This window comes from Perca fluviatilis, chromosome 21 (assembly GCF_010015445.1).
Source record: "Perca fluviatilis chromosome 21, GENO_Pfluv_1.0, whole genome shotgun sequence".
NCBI classification, from domain to species: Eukaryota; Metazoa; Chordata; class Actinopteri; order Perciformes; family Percidae; genus Perca; species Perca fluviatilis.
Window position 1 is genome coordinate 19131677 of NC_053132.1, and position 12722 is coordinate 19144398.

At 41.1% G+C, this 12722-nt stretch overlaps 1 protein-coding gene and 1 long non-coding RNA gene across 10 annotated transcripts in view; one reads left to right on the forward strand and one right to left on the reverse strand.

The window, feature by feature from the left end:
• The first annotated feature begins 1406 nt into the window (after positions 1-1406).
• The window catches only part of LOC120551698 (WD repeat-containing protein 49), a 16277-nt gene continuing 4961 nt past the window's right edge, over positions 1407-12722 (forward strand). For 5 of the 7 annotated variants that reach the window (XM_039789213.1, XM_039789217.1, XM_039789212.1 and 2 more), the window contains exons 1-15: positions 1407-1905; positions 3111-3357; positions 3539-3685; positions 4766-4888; positions 4981-5152; positions 5299-5345; positions 5474-5611; positions 5783-5971; positions 6788-6979; positions 7151-7624; positions 7764-7913; positions 9932-10116; positions 10681-10820; positions 11598-11746; positions 11848-12059. In XM_039789213.1, coding sequence (XP_039645147.1) covers positions 1835-1905; positions 3111-3357; positions 3539-3685; positions 4766-4888; positions 4981-5152; positions 5299-5345; positions 5474-5611; positions 5783-5971; positions 6788-6979; positions 7151-7624; positions 7764-7913; positions 9932-10116; positions 10681-10820; positions 11598-11746; positions 11848-12059 — 2636 coding nt within the window. In that variant the 5' untranslated portion in view covers positions 1407-1834. Of the gene's footprint in view, positions 1906-3110; positions 3358-3538; positions 3686-4765; positions 4889-4980; positions 5153-5298; positions 5346-5473; positions 5612-5782; positions 5972-6787; positions 6980-7150; positions 7625-7763; positions 7914-9931; positions 10117-10680; positions 10821-11597; positions 11747-11847; positions 12064-12722 lie in introns of those variants that run through there. The other 2 variants (XM_039789215.1, XM_039789219.1) reach the window with 2 other exon arrangements.
• LOC120551702 overlaps positions 7227-12722 on the reverse strand; it is a 13241-nt gene continuing 7745 nt past the window's right edge. Inside the window, exons 1-5 of one of the 3 annotated variants that reach the window (XR_005637904.1) lie at positions 12447-12722; positions 10612-12140; positions 9953-10093; positions 7777-7905; positions 7227-7343 (exon numbers count right to left, since the gene is read on the reverse strand). The exon at positions 12447-12722 is cut by the window's right edge and continues 220 nt beyond it. This is a non-coding gene — a long non-coding RNA (uncharacterized LOC120551702). Of the gene's footprint in view, positions 7344-7776; positions 7906-9952; positions 10094-10611 lie in introns of all 3 variants that reach the window. The other 2 variants (XR_005637902.1, XR_005637903.1) reach the window with 2 other exon arrangements.

A 12722-nucleotide genomic window follows, 5' to 3' on the forward strand; every position in this document is an offset into this window, starting at 1 on the left:
CCACGGGGATGTAATTATTCTGAGTGGAAGGTCTAGAGCTGCTGCTGCCACCGTGCGAGTAGCCTACAGCTGAGTGGAGATGGCGCAAAGAGTTCCGTGTTTCTTCTTTAAATCCAGAAATATATATATTGTACTAGTCCAAATGATTATTTTGTTTAGTGGATTTATCGTCGCCAGATGTTTGCCAGTCTTCGGGTTAAACTTTCCTCTGCATGTCTGAGCACTGATCAAATATGTTGGCTGTGGCTCCATCTAGTGGCTGTACCGGGTAACAGCATGTGTCAACGACGACTCCTGCGGGGGCAAAATATCTGAATAGCATTGCATGTGCAATGACACATTTCAACCAAAGGCAAAAAAAAGACCTACCCACAGAAAATCTATGCAATGTGTCCTGGAATATGAGCTCATATTACCATTGTTTGTTTCCGTCTTAGGACTGATTCATATCATTAGTGCTCCTGATTTCTACTGTAAAATACATTTCAAAACTCGTGATTACGTTGTGCGGAGCCTACTATAGATGTTTTTAATTTTGGAAACAATTATATTCCAGCTTTCTAACATCATGGAAACAGCAGCTAAATACTGGTATTTTTGGAGTAATGTTCACGTGACCCGGTGAATTTGTACAAAATACATTTCATATCTACTTTTGTTCACCTACCTTCTGTATTGTTGTAATAGTAGTGACAGTCTGTCTGTTAGTTTCCAGCCTGAGATGCGTGTGGTTACCTTCAAAGACCCACTGATGACATCATTGCTGTAAAAGGTCTACAGGAAGCCATTTTTTTATGTTAGTTCTGCTTTTCTTGCTATAAATAGCCCAAAAATATACTGTGAAGAAAAAGTGTATTACTGTGCCACTATTTTCTGTTGTCCATTTCTGGTAATTGGATCATATATCAGATGCATTATATAGATGACATAGATATAGACATTTGAGCCAGTTACAGTGCAGGCTACTGGTGTCTCATATTAGACCAGGTACAAGGAATTGCCCAGCAGACCAAACTCCACTGGGACTTGACTACCTTCATTAAACATAGTGGGAGGCCACTCTGGATAGCTCATGCTCATTGAAGTGGTAAGCAGGAGGGCTGTGGGTTGCCTGGCAATAATTAAACTGCATTAGTTATAACAGTCAGTGAGGCTATAACAACATGACAAAGCATCATAGATTATTGCTTTTCCTCGTTTCAACTTGTATATTTGCACAGGACCTATACTTCTGTATAAATATAATTCATATTCATTAATAATTCATAGTCCTTATTGTGTATTGTGTGTTTAATTGTCCTTAAGCAAAAGTTACCAATATTAACTCTTCTGGGTCCTGACTAACTTTGCTTCAATAAATGATTAATCCATTGAGGGCTGTAGGGTTTGTGGCTCTGTTACCCCCCAGCAGACTCGCAGTTATTTTGAAAACACTCATCTCCCCACGGTCTTCTCACCAGTGATGTGTTTACTTTCCCCTCTCGGAGGGGTCAAACACTTGTGAAGGATGGCTTATTAATCCATGGACCTGGACATTCCTTCCCTGTCTGGAGACAAAAAGCTTTGTTTGAGCAAATCAGGTTTGCCTGAAAAAGACAGAGGGAGGGATGGAAACAAAGGTCCTGGGTGTTTAGGCTCAGAGCATGGTGAGGATCTCAGATTGGCCTCAGCGCTTGTGGGTGCTGCATCTTTGTCTGTCACCGGGATGTGGATCTTAAAGAACCTGAAACACTGACCAATGTAGATTAGATCTGGATTTTAAACTGGAACTGGAAAAGATGGAGCAGTATCTGGTGTTTGGAAGAATGTAAAGAGGAGTTCTCAGGTTAATAATATGAATACCTTAAGAAACAAAAAAAATCCATGGGTGCTTTATGAGACAGAAGTACCACACAGCAGGATTTGGTGAGTTTTAACTTGTTCTAATTTATCTGATATTGCTAAATATACTGTATCACTTTTAATTAACTGTGTACGACCGGTTACTGCATACAAAAGCCTGTTTGTCAGTTTTGCATGTGATATGTAGGCTGAACCTCATAATATTCCCCCATAATATTCATCATCCTGCTGTCTTTATTCTTAATGTGACACCAGGTCATATATTCTCAAACATTTTATCTTCTCAAATCTCTTCCTGTCAAAAACAAAATCACTCTGAATGAAAATGTTATGCTGGTTTCAATTGTCTGTCCTTCATCCATCTACCCACGCGTTTATCCTTCCATAACGTTACAAGAAGTTATGTAAAGTCTTCTATAAAGTTGAGTGCCCGTCACTGGATCAGATTCACATATTTTCTCCACTCAGATACCGACAAGGATTTCTTCCACCGTTCCAACACAGCTTCACCAACTCCTTTGGATACAACAGCCTTTTTACACTTCCTTTTCAGCCATCTTATACACTTTTATTACTTAATTATTTTATGGTCCCATTAGCATAGGTGAGAAATGTGTTTGATGTAAAGGACCACTCATGCATGTCTGGATGGACCCGGAAAAGAGCTCATAACGTGACTTATTGTTCCAGCTTGTAGTCTCCCCGAGCAACAGGGCCACACAGGAGCTGCTGGTGGTGTGGAACACTTGGATGTTCCCCAAACATAACTTATTGCCCCACCACTTATTCCCCATTTGCAACATTTACCAAGCACACATATTAAGACCCACCATTCAATTGTTATATATTCCTATTACTCAGGAAGTCTTATATTGTATGTTTCAGATGAAACATACAATATAAGACTTCATAATGTGATTTTAAACTTTTTTTGGATCAGCAGTGTGTTGTCCTAGTGCTGCCACTTGGGAGTGCTGCATTCATTATGCAGTGAGCCAGTCACACCAGACCAGATGTCAGTTACTGGATGGATTTTATAAACAGTCAAATTCACTTAAAAAAACTAAAATAAGTGATGCTTAGACAAAAAAAATGGTTCCGGATTGATCGATCTTTGGCTTTAGTCCTGGGTAGCGTCTTTATTTCTACTAATACTTATGTCCTGCGTGTTTTGAACCAGCTGTATACCTGCACAAGAAGAAGTCAGTTGAAAAACTGTCCTATTCCTGCACAAATTAAGATTTTCCTTTAAATGATCATTGCTGCAGTGATCCAGCCTGTGGAGTAAGTGCTGCAGAGAAACTGACCCCCGAGCACCTGCAGCTCCTGAGAAATGCATTTAACCGTCCAAAAGACCGAGCACAGATACATGAAAACATGTCGAAAGGAAGGAGTGGAAGGAACAGAGGAGGAAATGAAGAGCGTGGAATGAAGTTTGAAGAGTTTCGGGAAGTTCTTAGGTCTGTGGTTGGTCCAGATGTTGAGGACACATGGGTTGAGAGGTTCTTCAGTGAGGTAAGGAGAAATACTAATAATATGTCTTATAAAAAAGAAAAGCACATAGGCTACACACAGTACAAGACATTATTCAGTATAATACAGCACATCCCATCAGCATAGACTCACTGTGGCGTCAAACATGTTTTGGAATGATGATGCAGGGCCACTGAGAGTCTTCTAACTGTTTCATATCCAGGTAGATATCAGCTGTTCCGGGCAGGTGAAGTGGCAGCAGCTTTGCTCCTACCTGCTTCTGGAATACACCGAGAGAGAGCGCGCCTCCATTCCCAGAGCTGCTCCTCTGGACTCCCAGCCGCAGATCAGACACTGCTCTCATAACAAGGTAGATATCCACCGGTCCACTGATAGCTGGTAAAGGGAGAAGGAAGGTTGCATCTTTGTAGGATGTTCCAATGTTTAAACAATTACACCGAAAGGCCAAATGGGGGCGCCAAAATTAAAGGTCAGATTCCAAAGCAGTTTTGAGTAGAGAGACAGATTACATTGACTTGTGTCTAGCTGTTCAGGGACTGCAGATGGAAAGTTGTATGACATTAGCTAAATTGGGTAACGTTAGTTTTAGTAGGCCTACTTGGCTCCTAACCTGACAAATACACGTAGGCTAGCTAGTAAAACAAAACATTCTTACATTAAACATAACGTTAACCCCAACCCACCCCAATTGAATTCAATGACCGAACGTTAGGTTTAATGTAAAAAAGGGTCACTGACAAACCACAGTAACAGTATAACGTTAACGTTACTGGTCGGTCTTAGCGTTCTTAGCATACTTACCGGACAGAAGTTTTCAGCAAATAGCTACGGTGCTCAGCTAGCTAACTTCCCAGCATAATTGCTATCTGTGCTAAATTAGCACGCCATAAAGCCAGACATTGCCCTCAGAAGTCCAAAACTAAACCTAAAAAAGAAAGAAAGTGAATACTGGATTTACAGTTGTCAGGTGGGCAGAAAGAAATGGTGTAAGTAGTCAGTTGTCAACTGTTTGCTAACATAAACATGTAAGCAAGCTGTGTGTCTATCAGCTAATGCAGGTATTCTGCCCCTTTGCAGCCGAAAATGAGAATGTTTTTTGTGTATTTATTGTCCCCAGGTTACCTGGGCAAAATTAAAAACATTATTAGGTATAAAACTTATACGTTTCACATATTCAGCGATTTTCACAAATGACACTGAACAAAGGTGATAATGCTACAATGAAGTAGAAGCATCTGCTCCGAAAGTGTTTTTTTTTTATTTTTTTCATTTTATTGACAAAACATCTGCTCCAGAAGTTGCCTGCAGCATCTGTGTGGGATGACAGCAGTTACTAGCTGCATTTTTCTGCACTCAGTTTAAGATGTTTTTCTATTAATACTTTTAGTCCTCTAATAACCTTTGAATTCATTAACTCATTCCTCTGCAGCGGGAGCCAACAGTGCGTATGGTTGCTGTCTCCCACCCTCCTCCGCTCCGCTATATTAGTGTCAGTAAGGGAGGTCAGATCACTGTCTGGAACAGCAGCCTACACATCCTTAAAACTCTAGGGGTGAGTGACATCATGGTAGTACTTTTACATCCACATGAAAGTAGCTACTCACACTCACACTTTTTAAAAATATGTATTCCTATTTAATCCAGCTTGCTGGAGACCCAACAGAGCAAGTTGCCAACACGAGGAGATTTAGAGGTTGGACCACTGATGCTGTCTATATGGGCAATGTCCACAAGGTTGCTATAGCAACTGACTGCAGGGACTTGCACTTTGTGAATGTCGCCATGGGCAGTGTATTTGAGGATGTCCACCTGTTTGGTATACTTGATTGCTAACATGTACCTACTAAATGTTACTAAACTGAGCTGGTCACAAAATTTCAAGAGCTGGTCACAAAATTTCATTCAATTCAAAAAATATCTAAATCTTCAAGTGTTAACTCATTGTCTCATCATTTCCCCAAGGGTTCCGTAGTGTCCCGAGTGCACTTTGTTACTGGCATGATGTTCAGGTAGGACCACTATTCCTTTGAGATGTTCTTTTCAGCCGGACAAATTCACTCTAAAAGCAATAAACTCATCACATGAATCGGAAAGCAATACACCCATCATTTGAATCTATGTGGGTTTTCCCTCCAAGTGTCCAGAGCGACCCTCTCTGCTGCTACTGGGGGATGAAAAAGGAGGAGTCCACCTCATGTGGTTCCTGAATCCATCTAAAGGACTTTTCAAGAATCCATCCAAGGCAGAGAATGGCCCACAGAGAATCTTTTTCCCAGTAAGCTTGGCCTTGTCTATTTAAGTACTTTGCTCAGTCTCTGGTTCTTGCAGAGAAATGTATCATGCAGGCCCCAGTAGTAAACTGTGTAGCAGTCAGCAATGCCAACCACTTGTTGATTACACTCCAATTTTACAAATTAATATGTATTGTTACTCATCTTGACAACAGGACCTCGGCGAACACAGCAACATGGTGTCCTACCATCACATCCCTAACATCCACCAGGAACCAATCAACAGAGTGATGTTTGAGCCCAGCGCCAACGTCATCATGACATCATCAGAAAGTGACACGACCTCTGTGGTTTTTATTAATGTGACACTAAAGCAGGAGCCTTATGTTTGGTCATTTAAGCAGGTAACTGACTTCATAGTGTGGTATTGCCTGATCTAATGTTGAATAGGTTATTATATGTTGTGTATTTTCAGTAGTACATAACTGTGTATCATACCTTATTCTTTGGGTTAGACTTTTATAATGACAGGTTCAAACTTTTACAAACACACATGCTCACAAAGTCAGGTTTAAGCATTTTAGAAGCATCAGAAGTATGTTTCTAGACATGTATTTCTCCATGAACAATAGTTGAGAATAATGAGAAATAGAATGTAAAAGAGCAACAAGTGAGTTGTCACTTTTGATGTGGATCGAGGTCAGGTGGAGCTCACAGTACTCTGGTCTGGGTGACTCTGACCTAACTGGGTAGGTCAAGGTTTGAAAATCAACTTTCACTCCATTAAACTTGTTTATAAATCAATAAATGTCCTCGTGGCAAAATAGTACATAACTCATTCAGTGAATTATCCCCAGCCAGATTTATCTAAAAGAAAAAAATACAGTATGAGATATGAGTCAAGACTCCTGCCCTGCATGTAGAGACAGACAGTGCCACTATGTGGAGAGAAAAAGTAATGCTGTTGGACAAAGCGTTATTAAACTGGGTGGTGATGCTTCCTGTTATTCACAATGGCTTTTTTTTAAATGAGCACACTAATTTTATACTCCAATAAACTGTCTGGACATTTTAACAATGAAGCCACCGTTAAAAAAACAACTCCCCAGTTCAAAATAATGAGACCAGATGGCTTGATTTGTATTATCAGAAGTGAGCATGCTTTATTTTTCAAAGACACATATGCTGTATACCATTTTGCTCTTTTTGTCTCATTTCAGGGGGCTAAATGTTTTGACTACAATGCCTCTCTGCAGTTGATGGTCACAGGAGGTTGTGACCGAGCAGTCAGATTGTGGACTCGATTTGTGACCACACGTCCCATAGCTACGCTGCTGGGTCACTGCACCACTGTGTTGGATGTTGCAATCTACCAACCTGTTGGGCAGATCTTCAGCTACTCCAGAGATGCTGTGAGTCATTAAAGATAAAGCTAAAAAAAAAAAAATAGAGCACTGGCCTGAAAAAAATATGATGTACATTTATATTGTTTACCATATAAAATTTTAGACTTTTTTTGTGAAACATGGCATATCACAACAGAGATTGTTTATTTTCTAGTTGACGAATTGTTCCTTTGTCAGGAGCTGAGGGTTTGGGACATTTCCAGCCACCACTGTCTGAAAACCATCTGCCTGCAGTTCCCATGCCAGCAGCCGGGCCGAATCCCAGAACACGGCAACTTCCCCTTCCTGTTGCTGAGCCCTCCTCTTCCTGAGCACACACAGTCTCATATAGTGGTGGGATGCAAAGATTACCTGGCACTGCTCAACCTCGCTGAAACGAGAAGAGGAGGAGACGGATGGTTGACAGATGAAGGAAAGGAAACTGGACCAAACATCCAAAGTGGTCCTGCCCTCTCCTGTGCTCTATATAACTCCGCTCTGAGACAGGTGGCGACGGGACATGCCGACTCATCTGTGTCTCTGTGGGACGTGGAGTCGGGGAGGAGGCGGCTTCAGATCCTAAACGCTCATGGAGAAGATGAGCTCACCTGCATGGCACTGGACTCCTCCCACAGAAGACTGATCACTGGGGCTCGGAATGGCACTATTAAGGTTTAATACCACTTTCATTTTGTACAAAAATACTGTGAATTTGATACAATCGGTGTAGGCTGCCATATGTACACATTTATTTGACATATATGAGAAAGTTAAGAAGAGTTTGTTAATGAGAAGACCACTCCCCGAGCAGGTGTGGAACTTACTAAATGGCCTTAACTTGCACAAACTGGAGCCCGTCACCAACTCTGAGGTCACCGGGTTGACCTGTCTCCATGACAACCAGCTGCTGGCTGTGGGGTGGAGCCAGCGGGTCGCTCAGTACGACATTGCAGCTGCCAAGGTAAAGATAAAGGTGCTTTAAATTGATAATCCATCCTCCAAAGTGACTAATTCCACCCCTGCAGGGGCAGCAAAAACAAGATTTTCAGGGGGTATTAAATTACTCTTTAACTTTCTGCTCATAACTGATGCAACAATATAATAATGTCACCTGGTATTCCAGGTATTACTTTCCCCCCTCATTCTTAATTGAAAGGTAAGCGACAGAACATTAAAGGTACTCTGTAAAGTTATGTTTGCATTCACTGTTTCACACCAGAATGCATTATGTACATCCTTAACAGATAGTAAACATGTATTTAATGTATTTCCCAAAACATCACTGAAAAAAGCATGTTTTTTGAAATATGTGAAACTTTTTGAAATATGTGAAATTGTTTATATATAGTATATTGCTTGCTATCAGCCTTCTTCTTCCATGCAGGACAATCAACTCAGTGAAATAGCATGAAACCATCAGTTAGGCTGTTTATCATGGGGATCCACTTTAAAAAACATTGCTTCATAGTGGTACTAGTGGTCATAACCTCCAAAGTTATACCTTACATGTCAAACTTCAAGTATTGTGGAGAACATTCAGTGTAATTAGGACATCGAACAACAACAACACAAATTAAAACAAAAACGCAAGACATTCTTAAATTTTTTTGCATGTCTGGTGGGTCTTTTCAGGAGAAAATGCTTTGCAGGACAGGGAATGATGTGTCATGTTTCTACCAATAAAAGCTTGTTTGGAAAAATAGAAGAATAACTGTGTAGTTAACACAAGCATCGAGAGAGATCATTACTCAACGAACAAATAGAAGCACCACCTACTGAAACGGAAAATCACAGCATTAAATCCATTATAAAAGCTTTAGCTTGACAGGAGATTCTGGGAAGTGCAGCACACATATTCACTAATCACCAAAAAGCTTAAATGCATCAAGATGTACACATGAAGAAGTCTTAGCCTTCGCGCTTCTGCTCATCCATAAGTTCTTCCCCAGATGTTGAGCGCTGGATGATGAGTCCCACACAAACAACTGTCACCATAGTGACTAATCTGGTACAGACTTAAAACACTGCGGGTTTTTTATTTTATTTTTTTAAATAAATGCTAAAGTATAAAAGTCATTTAGCTCAGCTTTTAGAAAATATATAGTTAAATCTGTTGCTATTGCTAGTAAAATCAAAATGTCTAGAACATTTCAGAGCTTAAAAAAAGATTTACTGCATCCACCTACACACACTCAACAACAAATAAAGATGAAGCATTGCCAGTGCCAGTATAAACACCAGTATGAACTGCAGTGTGAGACTAAAGTCTGGACGTGCATATTTTCAAACCTCAAATTCTTGTGTTACATTTTACATCTCAACCTTTAACTACCATCTGAACTGCGGTTAGATTCATCCCTCGACTACAGTAGCAACATTCAGAATTCATGCTTCTCCAGCAAATTCTCAGTCCTGTTTCTCCTCCACTCATAATGTTTCTCATTGTGAAGCCCCCTGTGTCAGCAGAGCCAGCTTTTTGAGAAAACATTTTAGGCAAGGGACTTTTTAGGAGTAAACGATATCAGCGAATGACGTAAATGACATGCTACACATCACCTGGCGAGCTCAAAGACATCTGTGTCATGCAAGACATCTGCACCAGCATACCTCTGCAGTCCACCATGCTGAGCTTCCATACATTTTAAAAAGCTGAGACTGACTCAACACTGTAGCCCGGAGGTGTAAACAAAATCAGTAAACCAGAGAAGGAAATAGAGCTGCTTTTCGCAAGGCAACACAAACAATTACATGTATTTTCAGACCGTTTGTAAACTGTCACACAGTGGCAAGTGATGCGCAAAGAGTTGCACAATTTCAGCCAACAAGCTCATGCACAAAGTGGAGCCTGAAGGCAACATGGTGCTTTGTGATTTCTGGAAAACCTTTCCTATGTTAGCACATAAATGTTTCCTTATTTTTTTTTTTTATAATCAATAAAAAGCTTTGCTGTTTACTAATAATCATATACCGTACATATAGGATTTGTATGTAAGAGCAGACCTGTCGTGGAAGTCCAGCGGCGTTCACAAGTCAGACATCTTGGCTGTGTGTCAGTGCTCTGCTCTGGGGGTCGTTGCCACGGCGAGCCATGATGGAGAGGTTGTTATCTGGAGGCTGGAGACGCAAGGACCAGTGCTTCACCTACAGAGACCGACACAGAGAGGGTGAGAAAACACAGCCGTGATGTAAAGATAGCAAAGATCCACAAGTCAAGGCAGTGGTTGAAAGTAACAGATTACATTTACATAAGTGTTGCACGTTGGAAGTACTTGTACTTTATTTCAGTATTTCCATTTTATGCTACCTTATTCCTCTAAACTTCAGAGGAAAACATTGTACTGAAATAGAAAACATAATAAGCGTGTGAAATACAATGCATTGTTAAACTTTTTGGTTTGCGACTCCTTATTTTTCAAAAAGCAGTGTCTAATTGGGACACTTTGTCACATTGAAGATGTAAAATGATCCAATATGAAAAAGCAAAAGATTAAAATAAATAAATCAAGCAAAGATGAGAGAAAATGCAAAATAACAAATACAAATGTTTGTATCAGAACTTTGTTTTTTCTTCTTTCCTAAGCCATTAACTATGTCACAACCCCACAAGCATATTTTGGCAACTCTGGTCTGGTGGTAAACCAAATTTTTGTCAAGAGTACCGCGTCCTTAGTGGGTGGTATCCATTGTTATTCTCCATTTGTTTTTCCCGTTTGCTTGTGTGCATCTAGAGTGGTGCCCCCTGTGGACAGCCTCTTTTTCCTGCAGCATCGGGCTGTCAACAGGAAGTTGAGAAACAGAGGTGTCCTGGTCTCATCTCAGGATGGCTTTCTCTGCTTTTGGAGCATCACTGGACAGATGCACACGTATGGTGAGTGAGTGGGGTACAAAGAGGTAGGATGGTGCAGAAAGTATAATTCAGAAGAACTGCATGCAAAAGAAAAAAATACATGAATTTAGAATAAAATTCTCGCAGTATGAGGGAGGTGGAGGCACCACACTCTACAGTACAAGCAAATGACAAGCAGCTGTCAGTTTTAAGATGGATTTCCAAACAGCCAGAGCAGTGACAGAGAGCCTGCACTGTCAACTTGGCCTCCCGCCTGTACCATTCCTGGCAGCCCACAACTATGTCTCTTTCCAGATCCCATCTGTGTTTAGTGGTGTGGGATTCATGAACTGTGGCCGCTGCATATGTGTACAAGCATGCATGGTTGTATGAGGGAGCCAGTGTGTGTGTGTGTGTGTGTGTGTGTGTGTGTGTGTGTGTGTGTGTGTGTGTGTGTGTGTGTGTGTGTGTGTGTGTGTGTGTGTGTGTGTGTGTGTGTGTGTGTGTGTGTGTACAGGTCTGTATATGTATCCGTGAATTCTTCTAGCAGGGAGGAATTTGAGAGCATGAGATAATAGGGAGATGTGTGACATAACATTTAGGGGAACATTTTGTTTTAGAAGTACATTTGTCATTTAAGTCAAGACTATTCTTGAAAGTGGCATACAAATTGAATTCTTAGATTTACTTGCAGGCAACTTTCTCCCTGTAGACTATCAGGAACCCAAACCAACAGGAGACTATTGTAAATAAGAACATTCGTCTAGATTTGACTTGGTTTCTTTACGGGTGCACTTCAGGTTTTCCTTCTTATTCCAGGCCAGTTCTATGCTCCAGAGCAGCCAGGTGAGCGTGTGCTGAGCCTGAGCTCAGATCAGCCTAAAAACACCATCCTAGTCTCTGGAGACACAACTGGATGGCTACAGATCTGGGACATCTGTCACTATGCACTGGACGTCCAGCATGAGGTGAGTGTATGTCTTTGTGTGTGAGAGCTGATGTAAATCAATAAAAGATGAAGTGTGTACTGTACAGTATATCCCCAAATACTTGTTCCCTTTCCACACAGCCAGATTGTGAGCGGCCTCCTCTGTTGCAGTGTTGGAAGGCTCATGAGAGAGCGTTAGTAAGTGTGGAAGTCCTGGAGGTTGCCGACAGATTGTTTGTCCTCACAGCCTCAGCTGACGGCTCTGCTGGACTGTGGACAAAGGACGGAGATCATGTGGGTTCTTTCGGGCAGGAAGTGATGTGGACTATCACTGAGCCAGCTACTTACCAGAGGTGAGACTCATCCATGAGTATACGGTATGTCAAATGATTGGAAAAACAGTCAGAGAGGGAGCGCAGAAACGCCAGTGCATCCTTGAACAAATTATATTTAAATACATGAAACAAAATGGCAGATTTTGAACGAAAATTCAGTGGTTAACCTTTCCCAATCAGTGTGCTAACTCTTCAATGGTTGAAGCCATAAATGCTAAAAATGACTGCACACATGCTGCCTGTGAAGCATATTGGATCATACAGTCCAAATTTTGAGGATGACGTCTGTAAACATGGCAGCCTTTTTGGGATTTTTTTCATCAAGCAATGATGTCAATAGTGAATGGTTTGTGCCAAATCTAATATAAAAGGAATATGTCATAGTTGAGTGCTGCTTCCACATACCTTTGAGTCTTGAATAGAAACTTCAGTTTGGTTAGAGGGCATACATTCTGGCTTGGCCCAGGCCTTTGCAGTGTGCTTTGACTATATTTCTGTCACACGTTGGGTAACATGAACCATAAAGGAGAGAACAGAGTGCAGGGAGGTGAAAGACAGAGTCAGCACATGCTTAGATACATGTGAGAGTGAGAGAGAAAAAAAATGTGCGGTCTAAAAGTCACTTATGTTGTTTGCATCAACTTCTCTGCCCTACTCTTCTCGCTCTCTGTCTGTCACTAC